Source organism: Eretmochelys imbricata, chromosome 28, assembly GCF_965152235.1.
Source record: "Eretmochelys imbricata isolate rEreImb1 chromosome 28, rEreImb1.hap1, whole genome shotgun sequence".
NCBI classification, from domain to species: Eukaryota; Metazoa; Chordata; order Testudines; family Cheloniidae; genus Eretmochelys; species Eretmochelys imbricata.
In genome coordinates this window covers 4,637,223-4,657,862 of record NC_135599.1, presented here as the reverse complement: position 1 = coordinate 4,657,862, position 20,640 = coordinate 4,637,223, and the positions used below count along the sequence as shown (strand labels likewise).

The 20,640-nt window shown below is 52.2% G+C and overlaps 1 protein-coding gene across 1 annotated transcript in view; it reads left to right on the top strand.

Moving 5' to 3' along the window:
- Nucleotides 1–9,996, top strand: part of LOC144258216 (uncharacterized) — a 970,182-nt gene extending 960,186 nt beyond the window's left edge. Inside the window, exon 10 of the mRNA XM_077806620.1 lies at nt 9,467–9,996. Within this exon, the coding sequence (XP_077662746.1) occupies nt 9,467–9,996 (530 nt within the window). The remainder of the gene's footprint in view (nt 1–9,466) is intronic.
- Nucleotides 9,997–20,640: the final 10,644 nt, after the last annotated feature.

The window sequence follows — 20,640 nt, the reverse complement described above, 5'->3', positions numbered from 1 at the left end:
CATGGGGTTTGGGATATTTCTGCACCACGCTGCACTCAGAGGGACCTCCTCATCCCGTGCCAGCTGGAGAAAAGAAAAGGGTCCAGCCAACTCTCCTGTTACCAACTGGGAACCACCCATCCCCCAAACAGGGGGAGGCCCCTGGCTTTGATGGGTATTGAATATATGGCTAGTCTCTTTTATCAGCAAACATTTTTCACAGAGAGAAAGGAGGGAACAAATGATTCTCAAAGGAGAGGGAAAGATGTTTATTGTTGCAGGGGGGTTAATTTCCCAACCAGGATGGAGAAGGATTCAGGGCAACAGGTTCCCCCCAAGGAAGGACAAGTTGCTAGGATTTAGAGACATGGGGAACAGCCCCAAACTCGAGAGGATTTTTAATTGACATTTGATAATGACATCGTAAGAGGGAAACCTGAGATTTGAGAGCAGTGTTCAGAAATGAAAGAGAAAGGGTGGAAATCTGAGGGATTTTGGATCCATTTATGCAAATTATAGAGAGGAAAGGGGAAAATGAGAGGGATTTTATAGCAGTTGTTGATAGGAGGTTGTCACAGAGTCCCTGGGCGATGCTCTGGAACTGCTCCCCATGAAGCCGGGCAGGACTCTGGGGCAGTCGCCTTTCTGGGAGCAGCCTGTCTTCAGGACACACAGCTTCCACCTTCCTGGGTCTGACCTCGGACCATTCAGCCTCCTCTGCCCCTCCATGCACTTCCCACAGCGAGTCCGCTCAGGCAGGGCTCCTGGGGAAGCCAGAGGGTCCTGCCCCACAACTCCGCAGTCAGACGGGACTCTCAGCCAGCCAGTAAAATAGAAGGTTTATTAAATGACAGGAACATGGTCTAAACCAGAGCTTGCAGGTGCAGAGAACAGGACCCCTCAGCTGGGGCCATTTTGGGGGGGGCAGTGAGCCAGACAACCACGTCTGCCCTTCACTCCATGTCCCAGCCAGCCCCAAACTGAAACTCCCTCCAGCCCCTCCTGCTCTGGGCTTTGTTCCTTTCCGGGGCCAGGAGGACACCTGATTCCTTTGTTCTCCAACCCTTTAGCTCTCACCTTGCAGGGGGGAAGGGCCCAGGCCATCAGTGGCCAGGAAACAGGGTGTTGGCCATTCTCTGTGTCCAGACTCCTGCACACACATGCCCTCTAGGGCTCTGCAATGATCATACACCCTTATCCCACCCCCTAGATACTTAAGAACTTCATAGGGGAAACTGAGGCACCCCCACACTATTCAGAGGAAACATTAAGAACAGTCCCACTTCGTCACAAAGGTAAAAGCCGAGTGTATTTCCCACCACTATTTGGTCAATGAATAGAGCGGAAATGGGCAACCTTGGCAAACGTTTTAGATCCATATTCAGGAATCTGAGGAAAGGTGTCAATCTGAGATTTTCGTCGTAATTTATAATTACAGAGACAGGGAAACCTCTCAGGGGCATATTCAATTAGAAGTAGACAACTAGAGTAAAAGTGGGGCAAACTTTTTTATCAATCTTTGAGACGTACAGAGAAAACGTGTCACAAACTACGCAACTGAGAACATGGGATAAACGCCAAGACCGGGGGGGATTTTATGTGGCTATTAAAGAACTAGCTGGAAAAGGGGGACCGTTTGTGATATAAAATCCAGCGTGCCCAATACATAAACAGAGAGTGATCGTCCCCCCACCCCGCGCCGCCCCCGTTCACCTGGGCAGCAGGGAGCCCTCTGAGGGGCTGACTGGAGGGGGCGGGGGGGGAGCTGGAGGGCTCCCTGGGGGAGGGGAGGGGGCGGTAGGGGTGGGATCGGCAGATGGGGGGCAGGTGGGGGCTGGGGGCAACGATGCTGCAATTGGGGGGCAGCAAGTGGGACTGGGAAGCCGGGATCGGGGGCAGCCCCATGGGGGACACGTCCCCTCCCTTCCCGGCACCGGGAGAGACCCGGCGTCTCCTCCCACCCCCACGCCGGGGCAGCCAGGTTGGGGGATGGCTCCGGGCTCCAACTTCCCACCGACACCGGGACAAATCGCTGCGGATAAAACGGGGGCGGGGGAGGGAAATCCCGCCCCCCCCAATGGGATGGGAGTTTCAATGGACATGTGAGGAGGAGGGAGAGACGCGGGGGGGATCAGGGGAGACGAGAGAGCGGATCAATGGGGGGTGGGGGGAGTTTACAACCACGTGGGAGCTACCGAGAAGGAAAAGGGGAAAACTGGGGGGCATTCGTGCCCGTGGGGGGGGAGGGGATCCAATTAACTCCCCCGCCGCCCCCCACTTCCCCCCGGGGAATTTCCTGGCTGCACAGAGACAGTTCAACCCCCACCCCCCGCAACTCCGGCTTCTCTCCCCAACACCCTCCAAGGGACCCCGCCGGCCGGGCCCCAGTCTCTGCCCCCCCCAATCCCAGCCGTGCCGGGGGCAGAGAGTCACTTTCCTGCCCCCCCACCAGCGCTCCCCCCCGCAGGGTCTCCCACTCACCGGGTCGGGGGCGGGCAGAGCCAGGGGCTGGTCCCAGCTGGAGAAAGCCCCCCCCCGGCCGGGCACGGGGGGGTTAATGACGGGCCCCCCCAGCACAGACCCCAGAGGGGAGCCGCAGCTGCTCCTGCGAGAGACCCGACACGAGGCCGCGCCCGGGGGCGGGGCCTGGAGCGGATCGGGGGCGGGGCAGCGTCTGGGGGCGGGGCCTGGAGCAGACCAGGCGCTGCCTCGTGTCGGATCTGTAGGAGGAGCGACTGCAGCTCCCTCCGGGGTCTGTGCTGGGGGGGGCCGTCATTAACCCCCCCGTGCCTGGCCGGGAGCGGGCTTTGTCCAGCTGGGACCCGCCCCGGTGAGTGGGAGACCCCGCGGAGGGAGCGCTGGGCGGGGGAGGGCAGGAAAGTGACTCTCTGCCCCCCACCTGCCCATCCCCCACTGCCGCCCCCTCCCCGCCCCCAGGGAGCCCTCTAGCTCCCCCCCCCCGCCCCCTTCAGTCAGCCCCTCAGAGGGCTCCCTGCTGCCCAGGTGAACGGGGGCGGTGGTGGGGGTACCATCACTTTCTGTTTATGTATTGGACAGGCTGGATTTTATATCACAAACGGTCCCCCTTTTCCAGCTAGTTCTTTAATAGCCACATAAAATCCCCCCCGGTCTTGGCGTTTATCCCATGTTCTCAGTTGCGTAGTTTGTGACACGTTTTCTCTGTACGTCTCAAAGATTGATAAAAAAGTTTGCCCCACTTTTACTCTAGTTATCTACTTCTAATTGAATATGCCCCTGAGAGCTTTCCCTGTCTCTGTAATTATAAATTACGACGAAAATCTCAGATTGACACCTTTCCTCAGATTCCTGAATATGGATCAAAAACGTTTGCCAACATTGCCCATTTCCGCTCTATTCATTGACCAAATAGTGGTGGGAAATACACTCAGCTTTTACCTCCTATCAACAACTGCTATAAAATCCCTCTCATTTTGTGCAGCTGGGGGCCTGTTGGCTGCAGACCAGTGGGGGTGGGGGTCTCTTGGGCAGGTGGGGCAGGGGATTAGATGCTGCCTGGTGCTGTGCCAGAGGCTCTGTCTGGGATTGCCCAGCTGGCTCCTGGGACCATTGCCATGCCCAGTGCACAGAACTGTGGTGGGGCGGTCCCTGGTGCAGAGTGAGGGGTCCTCCTGTAAAGTGTTAGGGGGTCCTGCTGGTTAGAGGAGGGGGTCCCAGGCAAATGGGCTGGCAGATCCTGGTGGAGGGCAGGTGGGGGTCATAGGCAGGCAATGGAGAAATCCCAGGCAGGCAGTGAAGGACTATAAAATGACTCTACACAAACAGCCCCCCACCCCATTTCTCCTGCCATTTGCAGGAGCAAATCCAGCCATGGGGGAGCAAACAACCCAGGAATGAGAGTTTCCTAGCAGACAGGCATGGAGAGGGCACAGGGAAAAGGAGATAGAGAGACTGACAGTGTCCGTGGGACAAGAGTTTTGAAAGAGATTTCCAGCTCTCTCATCTGCCCAGACAGATGTATTACTGCAGTGTGGGGAGAATCACTTTCCTGTGGACAAGACGAGGATGAGAGAGAGGAAAACCCAGTTCCTGACTCCATGTCCCTCCTGCTGGGGTGTGGCTGCCATGGGGTCAGTGTCAGAGGGAATCCTCGAAAGGGACTCCTTTGGTTCTGCTTTTTTCTAGGATTGCGTTCAGAGACTTTGTTTTGGGATGCGGGAGGGAGAAAGGAGGTTCAAAGTGTGTCCGTGGGCTTAGCCTGGCAGGAGGGGCCAGGTCTCTGCTGTAATCCAGAGATTGAGCATTTTCTCAGCACGGCAGAATCTCAGATCTCGCTCTGCAAGGAAAGAGCCTGGGGGAAGCGTGATGTGAAAAGAACTAATGCCCGTTCCTAAACTTCCACAACAGCCCTTCTTGCCCGGCCAGGTTGCAGAATGACACTCATGTTTCTTTCCGGTTCATCCCATCCTCCCATGGGACAAGGGAGCGACATGGCTGCAGAGGAGCCAGCTCAGGTAGGGATTATTGAGGGGGGTTCTGATCTGTTCCTGCAGGAGGGAGAGGGACAGCAAATACACAGGAGAGGGGAAGGTTTGCACCGTCTGGTTTGGAGGTTGGAGCGGGGCAGGAAATGCACAGGGTGGAGAAAGGGAGGAGGCCAGGGGGTGGCAGACCTGCTGGGAGTTGTTTAATAAGTGGCCTAGATTCTAGGAAGAGACCCATGAGGTTCGGAGGTGGAAATGCTCCAATCTGGTGAACAGAAAATAACCTACCTAGATGGGGCTGGGAAAAAGGACCAGAGTCGTAGTGCTGGAGCCTGACCCAACTAACCAGCGGGTGCCTTGAAATATGAAGGGGGAAGCCACCAGTCAGGCTTAGGGGAGATTCCCCTGCCTCATATCCAGCTCTGGGAGTGGCATTATGTGGGTAAGTCATTATGCAAGGTAACCCATTTCCCCTTTTTTTTTCCTGCCCCCCGCACTGACGTTCTTGTAAAACCCTGGATTTGTGCTGGAAATGGGCCACCTTCATTATCATACACATTGTAAGGAGAGTGATCACTTTAGATAAGCTATTACCAGCAGGAGAGTGGGGTGGGAGGAGGTATTTTTTTCATGATTTGTGTGTATATAAAAAGATCTTCTACACTTTCCACAGTTTGCATCCGATGAAGTGAGCTGTAGCTCACGAAAGCTTATGCTCAAATAAATTGGATAGTCTCTTAGGTGCCACAAGTCCTCCTTTTCTTTTCACAAGGAGGAGGGTGTTGGGCTTCCTACAAGAGATCTCTCCCTAGACCCTGCTCGGGGCAGCATCTCCGGTATCAGTCTGTGGCTAGTAGGTGTGTGATGGATCTGCTGGGAGAGAGGAGGGGTCTCTCTTCGCCCCCTCCCCCTGGTGTTTCCTGGGTGCTCTGAGCGGGGTGGGGGTGGGACTCTGTTGGCTGCGGTCCACCCAGAGTTTCCGTTTGATTGGCTCCTCTCCCCCACGAATAGTGGGGCTGTGAGTGGGGCAGCAGGTCCTGAGTGTGGGGCTCTGGCTCTTTCAGGGGCCGGTGACCTTCGAGGAGGTGGCTGTGTATTTCACCAGGGAAGAGTGGGCTCTGCTGGACCCCGCTCAGAGAGCCCTCTACAGAGACGTCATGCAGGAGACCTATGAGAATGTGACCTCGCTGGGTAAGGGTTCCTGTCCCCTCGGTTCTTGGAAGGGGAACGGAAGAGATGAGGTTCACGCCACCCCCACAATGCCACCTCTGCTCTGTCCTGTTCCAACATCACCCCAGCATGCCAGTGACACACACACGACCAGGGACCCTCCCCTGCTGCTGAACGCTGTGGGAAGAGAGCACAGGAGCAGAATCGCACAGTGTGAAATATCTCCTGTTTGCACAAGTAAAACGGGGGGTTAGGTCCAGCATCACGAACAGAAGCTTCCTACCCCTGGCCTTCTCTCAAACCCTGAGCCTTCTCCACCCAGACCAGAATGTGCTTGGGGTGTAAGAAGCAGGCTGCTGGGGTCAGAGCGGCTGGTCCAGGGTTACTGATCACACAGACCTTGAATGGTGGGTGGGGGAATCCAGACAAGGGAGCTCCAGCAGCAGAGCATTGAAACTCAGCCAGGATTACAGATGACACAACTCCTCACTGCTCCGGATTGCCCCGTGCATGGGACAATGGCATCAGTTGCTGGTGAAAATCCTTGAGACCTGGAGAGTTGCTCCCCCCATCCCCATGTGCAATAGCCACAATCTCTCTTCTCTGCAGACTTGGTTTTTTGAGTCCCTCATTCCTGAAGTCACATGACCCCGATTCTTATTTTTCACATTCTGCTTTTCTAGACTATTTAGAGTCTGTTGCTTCTGAATGATAGTTTCTAATTTCCCAGTGTTCTCCACACCCAGGGATTTTCCTACTCCCTCCCATTGCACTGGACTCACTAGGTTCCCTGGTATTTCAGAATGGCCACACTGGGACAGACCAAAGGTCCATCTAGCCCAGTGTCCTGTCTTCCGACAGTGACCAGCGCCGGGTGTCCCAGAGGGAATGAACAGAACAGGGAATCATGAAGTGATTCATCTCCTGTCACCCATTCACAGCTTGTGACAAACAGAAGTTAGGGACACCATCCCTGCCCATCCTGGCTAATAACCAGTCATGGACCTGTCCTCAATAGATTTCTCATGGTATTTTTTTGTTTTTTTTTGTAACCCTATTCTAATCTTGGCCTTCACAACGTCCTCTGGCAAGGAGTTCCCCAGGTTGACTGTGCGTTGTGTGAAGAAATACTTGCTTTTGTTTCTTATAAACCTGCTGCCTATTAATTTGATTTGGTGATTCCTAGTCCTTGTGTTCTGAGAAGGAGTAAATGACACGTCCTTATTTACTTTCTCCACGGCAGTTTTGATTTTATAGACCTCTCTCATATCCCCCCTTTGTCTCTTTTCCAAGCTGAATAGTTCTTTTTAATCATTCCCCGTACAGAAGAGTTTCATACCTGTAATCATTTGGGTTGCCCTTTTCTGAACCTTTTCCAATTCCAATATATCTTTTTTTGAGATGGGGCAACCACAACTGCAGGCAGTATTCGAGATGTGGGTGTACCATGGGTTTATATAGAGGCGATATGATATTTTCTGTCTTCTTATCTATCCATTTCAGAATGATTCCCAACATTCTCTTTGCTTTTTGACTGCCGTGGCACACTGAGTTGATGTTTTCAAAGAACTGCGCCCAGTGACTCCAAGATCCCTCTGTTGAGTGGAAACAGCTCATTTAGAGCCCATCATTTTATATGTGTAGTTGGGATTATGTTTTCCAATGGGCTGCAATATGGTGCTATCCTGACACCTAGTACTGCTGAGATCCTGCATTCAGTGATATCCCTGCCCTTCCTGTTCCCATTCTCATAAAAGAAGAAGAGCATCCAAATGCGTGTTTCCCTTCATTCCCTCAGCGGTCCTCATGATCGGTTCCAAAGTGTATTAAAACCTTTCTTAAAGGGTTACCTCTTGGCGGTTCTCAGGTCCTGTGAGTTTGTAGCCCAGAAAGTCCCCCCTCAGTCAGCTCAAACTCAGCTGTTTATCCCCCAAAAGTCTGTCGTCTTCAGTCTCCTGAATGAGGGGAAATCCGTCCCTACCCCTTTCTGCGTTGGGTAAAGCTTCAGAATGTGGAGCTCTGCACAACCAGCCTTGAGATCTGGCATTCATCACCCCGTAGTGATACCAGCTTGCACAGGAAACCCATCCCGCAGCCCTTCATGTGGCACATCTCGGCATCATAGTCTGTGAAGAATTCATGCTTTCAAGGGCTGGCTTCGATATACAGATAACAGTCACAATTAGGGCAAGAGTTTGCAGGCAATGAAAAGAGAGTAACTGACAAACGTGAGCAATATCTAATCCTTTAAAGCCTGAAAGTGCCTTGTGGGGGAGGGGACAGGAGCCGGCTGTGTGGGGGCGGTGGGGCTCAGATACTGGGCATTGAGAGCCTAGAGCCAGCTGTGCGCTGGAGAGACGGGGCATGAACCAGCTGTGTACAGGGGAGATGAGCAGGGGAGAGGTGCTGTGGACACGGCCGCGAGCAGCTGTGAGTGCCGTCCTCTCTGCAGCATGATGAGAGAGCCTGGTGTCCCACTGCTGATCCCAGACTTGTATGAGGAGGGAAAAATTGGCATCAAGTCTCAACCGCACCCAGCCTGTGCCCTGGGGAGGAGACGGGTGTCTCCAGGGAGAAATCTGGGGGATTGTGACCCTGCATGCCCCACCCACCCTCTGATCAGCAATTCCGGATATTAACGGTGATTCCAGAAACAAAGAGTAATTTTGGGAAAAAATGCAGTCCTAGCGACAATTTCCGGAAAACACTGGCCCTGGTTGTAACATTAAATCCGATAGTCTCAAGATCTAGGCCTGTGTTGATCAGATCTGCCACTCTGCCTTCACGGAGTTCACTCTGCTGGTCGGTTCTACCCCTTCCCCCATTCTGTGTCTGCCTTGTCTATTTAGATTGAAACTTCTTCAGGACACAGGCCATAAACGCTTCTCGGTTTGTACTGTGCCTAGCAAAATGAGGACCCACTGTTAGTTGGCCCTTAGGCACTAAGGTAATGAATATGATTGATAATAATCATCTCCTGGCACTTTGAGCCAAGGAAGCCGGGCTTGGGATGTTACTACTTAAAAGTGAGCTGGGCTTAAAAGCATGGAATATTCTTTGTGACAAGTATCCCACAAATTCCACTGACCTCCCTTGTTTTCTTTGCCTTGAGCAGGGTTTCCAGTTTCCAGAACTGATGTGATCTCGCAGCTGGAACGAGGGGAGGAGTCGTGCGTCCCAGACCTTCATGGCTCTAAGAAAAAAGTGCTCCCGAGAGCTCCCTGCATAGGTGAGGCATTGGTTAAACCAACCCCAAAACTGTCGGTGAATACAGGAAACATTTGGGATGCCCTACAAAGACCTTGTGAGCTCTCCAAGTTCAGGATTGTTCCCTGCAGATGTGGAATCGTTAGGCAGAGGTCACTCTTGGCTTCCCACCTATCCTGACTGACAACTCCAGCAGGTCCCTCCCCAATCTCGCTGTCCCCTGAGATTTCTTCTGAGATACGGACCCAGAATTGATCCCTTCCTTTCTCTCCTCTGGGGAAGGTTGAAGGGAAAATCAGCTCCTGATAGGTTTGATCTGTCCTGTACACATTTTGGTTCCTTCATCCCTTTTTCCATTCTTCTCTCTGAGATTTCCTTTCTCTCTGGCGCAGGCAGAGACTTACGTCTGGATTCTCTTGGTCTCCCATCAGGTGTTGGGATGGTGAGTGAAAAGGAGAAGGAACCCCAGCAGGAAGATGCTGAGCGAGTAGAAGCCCATGGGGTGTTGTCAGGAAGGTCCAAAGGGAATGATTCTGGGAGCTGTGCACGCCCAGAAAAAACAAAAGCCTGTGAGAGTCAGCAGAGGCCAGAGGAAAACTTCGGTAGCCAGTCAGACCTTATTACACGTGAGAGAATGAACTTGGAAGGAACACGCTACACATGCCTCGAGTGTGGGAAAAGCTTCAAAGGGAGCTCGGACCTTCTCAGACATCAGAGAATCCACACGGGTGAGAAACCTTACGGATGCCCTGAGTGTGGGAAACACTTCAAGCAGAGCTCGCATCTCATTGCACATAAGAGAATCCACATAGATGAGAAACCGTATGGCTGCCCTGAGTGTGGGAAACACTTCAAGCAGAGCTCACACCTTATTACACATCGGAAAATCCACACGGGTGAGAAACCTTACGGATGTCCTGAGTGTGGGAAACACTTCAAGCAGAGCTCACACCTTATTACACATCGGAAAATCCATACGGGTGAGAAACCTTACGGATGCCCTGAGTGTGGGAAACACTTCAAGCAGAGCTCACACCTTATTACCCATAGAAGAATCCACACAGGTGAGAAACCTTATGGATGCTCTGAGTGTGGGAAACGCTTCAATCGGAGCTCAACCCTTATTAGACATCAGAAAATCCACATGGGAGTGATCTGTAACAAATGCCTTGACTAGGGCTGGCCAAAGGTATTTTTTTCTTTTCAATCACATTTGCTAATTCCCACTTAGTGATCTGTGCCCCATCTTCACCGTGGTTACTCAGCTCCCCCAGATGAGTTGCCTGCTCCTGCCTTTTGCAGCTCACCCTTCTTTGGGGTCAGTCCTGTGATGTTTTCTATCAACTCCTTTCCTTTTGGGTCAAAGGAGCGAGTGTCCCTCCAGCCAGGAATGTTCATCAGCTCCAGGTGGGGGAGAGAGGTTTGTTCCCAACAAGCTACACTGAGGCGAAAACTACCCGTGCCTTACATCCACTAGGACTGTACATGGCGTTGGCTGCTCAAGTTAGTGATCTTGGTGTTAAAAAACAATTACAGTTGTCGTGCAGATGCAGCCGAGGTGCAGTGGTTGGCATTAGCTTTCCCCTTGACCTGACCTAAACTCCATCACATGTCCTAGTCTAAACAAAGCCTGAGCATCACAGTTATACTGTTCCCCCATTTAAAAACAATTGTTAGTCATCAAGTTCCCCCACCAGGATCATATTGTTTCATTCCCAGTTGTCACAGTTCATCAGAGCGTTGTTGCTTCAGGTTTTCCTGAAGACAGATATTTTCACGACCGTTTTCCTCCCTTAAAATATATTGAAGTATAACAAAGAGCAGGAATAGGGAAGGGATAGGAAAAAATGTCTTTTCCCCTCTGTAACAACAGAAGAACATAGGGTAAATCAGAGGGATTCTCCATCACCATCTCTATCCCCCTGTTCTTCAATTGGTAAGGTCAATATTTCCCAAAGGGGCTGGGAAGAGGATTCTCTAGTAAATGATTTGGAACTAAGCAAAAGACCCATTCATTTGCCTCCCAAAGCAGTTGTGGCCCATGCCCTGCAGGAGGTTGCTCCTGAAGATCTTCCCTTCCTAATCAGGTGCATGTTGCCTCTTATTTGGGAAATGCAATCCCTTCCTAGGTAGAGATGGGAAAAATGGAAGTGACATTTCTGTTCAGCTCCCTCCTGGGAGATGCTGTAAATGTGTAGGAAATGACATCCATGAGGAATGTGATAGAGCTGCAGAAAGACACCCATTTTGAGTAGATACCTGACATTTGGTGTCTTAGAGGGATTCTAAGCCGCACCTGAATGTAGTCCCTTATTTAAATCTGTGCCACCAGATTAAAGAAACAAAAGGGCATATTTGGGGGAGTTATACCTCAGTATCGCTACTGGTATGTTGTGTGGTTGGTGAAGAATTCTACGCTAGAGCCGTGTAAAATTGCTACAACTAAGGTCAAAGATTTGACAAGAACTCAGGTAGAAATGAGAGGTTTTAGTGGTTGATTTTCACCCCAGAGATGGACGCTATGGTGACCTGTGGCCAAGGTAAACTGTTTTTAGAATTGCTCACACTTCTAAGGGATGCCATGATGAAACTGGGAACAACTGTCTTTTACCATTTGGATCCCAAGTTTCCTGAAGCACAGAGAGAAACAGCTGATTCCTTCAGAGCCATGCCATGCCTATGGGTCCCAAACTGGCTGCCTTGCTGGACAAGAAGCACTTCCGTGTTGGTTAAATGATGGTAGCCAATGAGGGAATGTAACAGATTCCAAGTTCAGACTGCAGGATACATGAATGCTGAGTCCAGAGTCTGTGGTTTGGTCGTGATGCATGATAGAAAGGGGCCATGACAGGGACACACTGCCGTGCGGGGCCAAAGTTGAAGGAGCTGTGACACGCCTACCACAAGGTGCAGGAGGCAAACTGCTGCTCCATATTGGGGGCTAACTAACCCCAGCATCACGGCAAGAATCTACCTAGCAGCTGGAGAAAAAATATGTATGAGAGTCAAAGACACCCCCACGTGGCCTGTCTCTTCCCCAATCTCAACACCTGGAAGATTGTCTGGAAGACTCAGAATTTGAACTGCGGAGATTGGTCCCAGGCTGAGAGGGAATTCAGTCTGTGTATTAAGAACTCAACATGGCCTGGAGCAACCAGTGGGTGAGAAAAGCTGTTTGATCCAATTCTTGCTTAGTATATTCAAATTAGAGTTTAGACTGGGAGTCTGTTTTCATTTGTTATGTAACCACTTTTGACCTCTGTGACCAATACTTATACTCAGTTAAAATCTAACTTTCTGTAGTTAATAAACTTATTTTACTATTTTATACTTACTCCTGAGTTTGTCCAAAGTGCTTGGGAAAGTTGCTCACATGACAAAGGCTGGTTCATGTGCCCTTTATTTTTGATGAAGTGGCGAACTAATTAATGAGCTTACACTTTTCAAGAGAAGGCCGTGAGCCGTGTAAGATGGTACATTTCTGAGGTGCAAGGCTGAGAGCTGGGGAGATATGCTGGTGTCTCTGTATAATTGAGGAGTGGTTTATAGAGCATTCATGCAACTGAGTTGGGTGCTTTGCTGCATGTTGTTGGCCAAATGATCATAGAATCTTAGGATATCGGGGTTGGAAGGGACCTCAGGAGGTATCTAGTCCAACCCCCTGCCCAGAGGAGGACCAATCCCCAACTAAATCATCCCAGCCAGGGCTTTGTCAAGCCTGATCTTAAAAACTTCTAAGGAAGGAGATTCCACCACCTTCCAAGGTAACCCATTCCAGTGTTTCACCACCCTCCTAGTGAAAAAGTTTTTCCTAATATCCAACCTAAATCTCCCCCACTGCAACTTGACCATTACTCCTTGTCCTGTCATCTGCTGTCACTGAGAATAGTCTAGATCCGTCCTCTTTGGATCCACCTTCATTTAGTTCAAAGCAGCTATGACATCCCCCCTCATTCTTCTCTTTTGTAGAGTAAACAATCCCAGTTCCCTCAGCCTCTCCTCATAAGGCATGTGTTCCAGACCCCGAATCATTTCTGTTGCCTTTCGCTGGACTCTCTCCAATTTCTCCACATCCTTCTTGTAGTGTGGGGCCCAAAACTGGACACAGTACTCCAGATGAGGCCTCACCAGTGTCGAATTGAGGGGAAGGATCACATCCCTCGATCTGCTGGCAATGCCCCTACTTATACACCCCAAAATGGGACTTATACACCCCAGTCGTCTGGGACTTTCCCCGATCACCATGAGTTTTCAAAGATATTGGACAATGGCTCTGCAATCACATCCACCAACTCCTTTAGCCCTCTCGGATGCAACGCATCCGGCCCCATGGACTTGTGCTCGTCAAGCTTTTCTAAATAGTCCCGAACCACTTCTTTCTCCACAGAGGGCTGGTCATCTCCTCCCCATGCTGTGCTGCCCAGGGCAGCAGTCTGGGAGCTGAGCTTGTTCGTGAAGACAGGCAAAAAAAGCATTGAGTACATTAGCTTTTTTCACATCCTCTGTCACTAGGGTACCTCCCTCATTCAGTAAGGGGCCCACACTTTCCTTGGCTTTCTGCTTGTTGCCAACATACCTGAAGAAACCCTTCTTGTTACTCTTAACATCTCTTGCTAGCTACAACTCCAGGTGTGATTTGGCCTTCCTGATTTCACTCCTGCATGCCCAAGCAATATTTTTATACTCATCCCTGGTCATTTGTCCAATCTTCCACTTCTTGTAAGCTTCTTTTTTGTATTTAAGATCAGCAAGGATTTCCCTGTTAAGCCACAGTAATATCCCGAGCTCCCCAAGTCCCATTGACAGCTGAGCTCTTCCTGCCCATTGAGCCCAGCAGAGACAGTGTGGGGGGGGGAGAGTTTGTACCCAAATAACTGACAGAGCCAAGCAAAGAGCAAAGAAATGTTTCCTTCAGTCACTAGGTCTCTGTTTCTGTGGCTCACTCTCTCTCCCCTTCTCTGATAACGAGCAACGCTAAGAGAGGAAGAGGTTCAAACATGTGCTAGGTGGTGGCTAGGGTGGGATGACAAATTGAAAACCATCACAGAGCCCTCTACTGTGACACTGAGACGATCCCATTCTGACCTTTTACTGACACTTCTTTAATAACTAAAAAAAAGAACAGGAGGACTTGTGGCACCTTAGAGGCTAAGCTATTTATTTGAGCATAAGCTTTCGTGAGCTAGAGAATGCATCCGATGAAGTGAGCTGTAGCTCACGAAAGCTTATGCTCAAAGAAATTGCTTAGTCTCTAAGGTGCCACAAGTCCTCCTTTCCTTTTTGCAGATACAGACTAAGACGGCTGCTACTCTGAAACCTGTCGTCATTAATAACGGTTCCCCTGACGTACATTGCTAAGATTATTTCAATAGCTCCTACACCGATACCTCCTGCCCCTTCTGGCTGGTTCATTGCGCTGTTTGGAACCTGCACCTAAAATTACACCCTCCCTGGGAGCAAGATTGAAAACTGCCCAAGGAAACCCCATTGGGTTTCAAGTGCCGCCCAAGCAGGGAGGCAAAGGGACAGTACAGGGTCGCAGAGCTTCTCCTTTGTCCCAGGGAGAAGGATCTAGTGGGATAGATTAGGGGGGCTAATAGTCATGACTCCTGGGTTCTATTCCTGGCTGTGGGAGGAAAGGGGTGTCGAGTGGATTAGAGTGTGGGGGGGGGGGCTAGGAGTCAAAGAAAAAACACCTCCCTTGTGTTCAGCTTCAATGCACATTGAACAAGAACATGGCTTCTCATGTCTTAGGTTCTGATGCCATCGTGTGGCCGTTTCATTTCACTTCTTCTTGTGAAAAGGTTTGGGTGCCTTGCACAGACACGTTATTTCCTGGGGAGAGACGGAGAAGTGGAAGCTGCATGGATTTCATCCTCCGAAAAATAGATTAAAATAATCCCCAGACAGCTCAGGCCCACCCGTCCCCCCTCGCTGCTGCCAGTGAAGCTCAGTTCTGGGCCTGGTGTGCAGTAAATGTGGGGGAGACGCTGCCTGCCTGGACTTTTTGGGAGAAAAAGTCAGACACGATGCCATGCCTGGTGCAGGAGATGCAGATGTGTTGCTTGATTGTTTTTCTCATTTTAAATGTACTTGATCATTTCGATGGCAAAAAATCTTTGAAAAAGACCATGAAAAAAAGAAGAAACCATGAAAATACCCAAGGGAGAGAGGGGGTTTCTGAGAGCCGGGGTAGAGATGGAGATTTTCATGAAACGGGGACAGGGCAAAGCAGGGAGCAAAGGGGGAGGTTTTTTGTGCAGTTCCATTTTAACCAGCCTCACATCCTGGAGTCCCTAATGTCCCAGCTTACCCGCAACGTGTGACCTCGAGACTCCTCCCCACTGCAAAAACTGCAGATCCCCCAGCACTCCTTAACCTAGATGGATCCTCTGGCAACCAGATGTCTCTGCAGAACCGCCGTGGTTACTCTCCTGAGTGTCTGTTCAAGGATAGCTACTGACTTCTCCTGAGAATGCAGTTGAGTAATGGCTCTCCCATCTCTAGATGCTTTCCTGTGGGCTCTGAGAAGCAGGATGGGGCGTGTATGGTAAGGTCCACGCAACATTCCCCTTTCATCCCAGCCCTGGGACGTCACCAGTTGCCACCTATCCCCTGGCAGCAGTGAGGGATGTTTCCCACTGTCCAGGAGACACCAGCCTTGGACCAAAGGCAGCTTGAGGCTTCTCCTCTCTCCCTTCTTGAATCAAGTTCATGTTTTTTCCAAGAGTTAAAGCAGCCCAAACCCCCAGGGTCTGGATTAATGTCACAAGTTTGCTATCTCTCCCTGGAAGACAACTTCTTAATGAGAGGAGTTAAATGAGATGAGTGGAGTTAAATCAGTTCTCAGCCTGAGTCCTTTGCTCTTAATCCTGAGGATATTGTCCCACCGTGGGGCCATTTCCTGCCTCTCTTTCACACAGAAGGACAATTTTCTTTGCGCAGACGCAGGAACATCAAGATCTTTCTCTGTCCCTTGTGGAAAGCAGAGTGTCAAATTCCAAGGAACCTTCCTCTTCTGCGATGGAAACAATGGAGAAGCAGGGGGCCCTGGGCACCTCTAGCCCTGGCCGGGAGATGTTCCCTCCCTGCTTTCTTTACGCTGCTTGTTGTTATTTCATGGAGTGTCTGGGATGGGGGAAAAGCTGAGTTCACTCCAGGTGGAGGGAAAAAAGGACCCTGAGAATCTCAGGGCCTCAGGGAAAACCCAACCTTTGCTACCGGGATCACGGAGGTGCTGGGGATTTGAGCAGGAAAGGGACTGTGTGAATTGTCCAGGTGGGGAATGAATAACCATTGACAACTAGATCCACCTCATTAACCACGGACACAGGCTAATCGTGCTGCAGATAGAAGGGAAACTGGGAGCGATTCTTTGCTGTCAGCCATGGAAACAGTGACCCGAGTGCACTGCAGTGAATGTGCTGGGGAAAGCTGGACTTTACAGGCAGGTGGAAATAGCAGATCCCTGCAGGAGTTTCAGTCCTGCTCAGTGTGGGGCAGGTGCCCATTGCACGGAAGGTCTGTGGGGGTTTCTGCTCCTAAGTCACCTTGGTACTTTTAAGATTCCCACCCAAGGGGTGGCTTGGGACAGTAGCGGATGAGAAAGGGGAATCCTCCAGCCCTGGAGGGAAAGGTCCCGTCTGCCCAGACTGAGGGGCAAGGAGACGGAGGGGCAGTCAGTGCTCAGAGAGGAGAGAGCTCAGTGATTTACACCCACCAGGGGACACTGTCTTTTTGAGGCGGGTGCAGCTGGCTTGGGATGGTGCTGACGATGGATAGAAAACAGGCTGGAGTCAAAGACAGATCAGACCACAGAAGGGGAAGGGGAAGGGCATCTCCATAGAAGGTCCTGGGTGCTCAGATACCCCAGTTCTAGGTACCCTGGCCTGTCCCAGAGAGAAAAGACAAAGAGGGGCCCAGCCCCCCGACAGTCATCCCATGGACAAGAATCTGGTTGGGAGTGGGGTGAAGGTTCCCGCTGGACAAAGGGGAGCTGAAGTCCCCCAGCATCCTGGAATTTAAGCAATGCAAGCTTCAGACCCTGCACGGGTGGGGCCTGAGGGGCACGTGCAGAAGGTTGGGCTGGACAGGGCGGCAGGTTTCTACAATTTTTGGTGGTTTCCAGAATGGGACCAAGTCCTGCCTCCCCTTCCACCTCCCCCCACATGTGCCTAAGGCTCTGGGAGTGAGTTTGGGTATGGGAGGGAGAGGGAAAGGGGTTGGGCTCTGGGAGGAAGTTTGGGTGTGGGCTGTGGGTTGTGGCAGGGGGTTGGGGTGCAGGAGGGAATGCAGGGTGCGGGGTCTGGGCTGGGGCAGGGGGTTGGGGTGCAGGAGCAGGTGTGGGGGCAGGCTCTGGGAAGGAATTGGGTGTGTGGTGTGGGCTCTGGGCTGGGGCAGGGGGTTAGGGTGTGGGAGGGGGTGAGGGGTACAGGCTCTGGGAGGCAGTTTGGGTGCATATGTGGGGTTTTGGCTGGGGCAGGGCGTTGGGTCGAGGAATGGGTGGGGTGGCCAGGTTCTGGGAGGGAGTTCAGGTGTGGGCTCTGGGCTGGGGTTGGGGTGCAGGAGAGGGTGCAGGTTGGGCTCTGGGAGGGAGTTTCGGTGCAGGGGGTGGGCTCTGGACTGGTGAAGAGGGTTGGGGTGTGAGAGCAGGTGTGGGGGAGGCCTGTGGGAGGAAGTTTGGGTGCGGGATGTGGGTTGGGGTTGGGGTGCAGGAGGGGGTGCGGGCGCAGGCTCTGGGAGGAAGTTTGGGTGTGGGGTGTGGGCTCTGGGCTGGGGCATGGGGGTAGGGTGCAGGAGGGAGTGCAGGGGGTGGACTCTGGGAGGGAGTTTGGGTGCAGGGGGTTGGGGTCTGGGCTGGGGCTTGGGTTGCGGGAGAGAGTGAGGGGCGCAGCTCTTACCTCAGACATCTCCCAAAAGCGACCCACACCCCCCTCTGGCAGCAGCTCCTAGGTGGGGGGTCTCTGCCCATCGCTGCCCACGGACACCACCCCAGCAGCTCCCATTGCCACAGATGGCAGAGTCGGCCCTCGGGGCGGGGGCAGCGTGTGGAGATCCCCCCACCCCCGGGGCTGCAGGGACGTGCCAGCCGCTTCCGAGACTGGCAGGCCACACGGAGTGTAAGCAGTGTCAGGGTGAGCCTCACCCTGACATCTGGTGGTGAGGTCTGGCAAGTTGTGGAAAAGAACTTCAGGGGCCGATCTCATTTGCATAGGCACACCCACCCCGCCTAGAACGAGGCCATAGCTGCCCAAATGGTCACTTTGGCTGCTGTGGGATCCCCAGTGTCTCTGTTATTGGGGCAGGAAGAATAAATTGTTATTACCCTGATTATGGGAACTGTGCTGGGAACTGTACTTGGCCTTTTGTTATGATGGAGGGACTCACCATCAGCTTAGTAGCACTCGCTAGGCAAGGGTCATGGGTTCCAAAAGTCTGTGAATTGAGAGAGGTTGGGGATGAGTATTAATTCTTGGTGGCATGGGTTCTTTGGTGATGATCTTACATGCTAATTGCCCTTCGTTTTCTCTTCACTGTGGAATCTCAGAGCTAATTTTGATTTCGTTAGGAGTCTGGTTACAGGCTGCTGAGCTTGCTTCGGGCTAATGGTGTACCATCACTGAGGCCCCTATATTACATGCTGACTTCACCAAAGAGCTGAACTGACTAAGAGCCAAAATCACTGAGCGTTGTGTTAAGTAGTGGGGGAGCCTGAAGATCTATTGTGGAGCAGTTTGTGGGACGGCGGGAGCTGCTGGTGGGACGCGGAGCAGTTCATGGGACGGTGGGAGCTGCTGGTGGGACGTGGAGCGGAGCTGAGCAAAGCAGTTCATGTGGCGGTTGGTGGAGTGGAGGCCTATGGAGCTGTGGGGCGGTCAGCTTCAGATCATGTAAGGTGCCTTTTACCCCCGCCCCCATCTCCACCCAGGTTGGGAGGTAAAGCTCTGCAGATAAACTTTTGAACTTTGGGGCTGCCCTGACCAGGGACAGAGACTTTGGGTCATTGGACTTTTGGGACGTTGGGTGATTTGGGGTTGCTGGACTCAAGAACCAAAGGGAAAGGGCATGCCCCAATTTGCTTGGGGTGGGTTTTTTTTTTGCTTGTGGGTTGTGTTATGAATCCTGTTGGTGCTGTTTCCCCAACATAATGCCACATTGTTTCTCTCGGTGATTAAAAGGCTTTTTACTACACTCAGACAAGGTGCTTGCGAGAGGGGAAGTATTGCCTCTGGGAGGCGCCCAGCGGGGGTGGTACATATTTGTCCCAGGTCACTGGGTGGGGGCTCGAGCCGGTTTGCATTGTTTTATTGGAATGGATACCCTCGATATTGAACCCGGCCCTTGTTGCTGCCAACTCTGACGGGCAGAAGGGTTACACGGAGCGAGGGTGGGCAGGAAGCCCCTTAGCCCCCTTGTGCTGCCGGTGATGGCGGTGGGGGTCCCCGGGCCCTTTTAAATTGCCCGGGGGCAGCAGGCGGGGCTGGGGGAGACACCGGGCCCCGGACTTTGGTGGAGCCAGGCCCTCGTTGTCTTATGTTGCTGGAGCATGGGCACCAGGGGCCCAGATGAGGTGTCTCCCCTGCGGCTGGAAAGCATGGGTACTAATCCACATTTCGGCGGGTTGGTTTTTGGAAGGTTAAATGAAGGCAGCCTCTGCTCTGGGCTCGCCCAGTTTCAGGGCCTGACGCTGCTTTGCACAACGATGAATCTCGGAACAGGCCATCAATGAAATGATGGCAGAACCTGAGGAAGGAAAAGCCTCCGGGTTCGTCTGTGGGCCTTGACGCCGAACGGGAGCCGTAATTTGACTCGCTTTGTGGCTGCGGCCGGTAAAATGTCAGGACAAAGTCGTCCCAGTGATTGTGACACTGGGTTTGAGGCTGCTTTGGTCTTATTAAAATGTAACTAGCATGGAACACTTGTGTTTTTAAAGGTGGCTTCCCCAAGCAATCCCAAGTTGTTCTTCCCAGAGCTGGGTGATGGTGGGCAGCAGGGGATCTCCTCAGTCTGTGGGGGAATCTCTCTGGGCCCCACTGTTAGTTCTCCAGCCTTTCTCCCCCTAACCACGCACACCTCTCCCCCACCCATTATCAATGCTTTACAGTGACCCCTCCCTCCCCTTATGGGATACAGCCTCTCGGTGACAGAGACTGCCTGGGGCTCCCCTCTGCATGGCTCCAATGGGGAAGGAAAGGGACTGATGGGGGAGGAAGAAGACGGGCAGAAGGAGTCAAATGCGGCTAAACCAGAATAGAGGAGATTTTCTTCCTGTTAAAATGGACTGGAGTCTCATTGCTGGAAAGCCACACCTTGAGTGAGGTTTGAACCGGCAGCCTTTCAATTACCAGGGAAAGGTGCGAACCACAGAGACCGATCACGGCCGACTTCCCAACGCTGTCCAAGAAGGCTGTGCAGTGGTGGAAGTGGTTAGTGCAAAGGGCAATATTGCTGGGGTTGTGAGTTCAAGCCTTCCCTGCAGCCCTGGTTTCTATTACCCCATGGAGCTTCCCCAGCTTGCTTGTCCTAATTCACATGGAAAGTGCCATGAGAGGAAGGTCTGAAATGTGGACGTTGGTGCAAAGCTTGGGACCCCCCACCAATGCTGCCATTAGCTGTGGGTGGGTTGCTCAGGGGCAGGGAGAATTGATTTCTTTGCTGCTGAGAAAGCTGCCAGGACAGGTCTGTGGGCACCAGAGCTCCCCGCTTCTTCCAGCACATGCCAGGCTCTGTCACTCCTGGAGGAGGGTCATAGAATCATAGAAGATCAGGGTTGGAAGGGCCCTCAGGAGGTATCTAGACCAACCCCCTGCCCAGAGCAGGA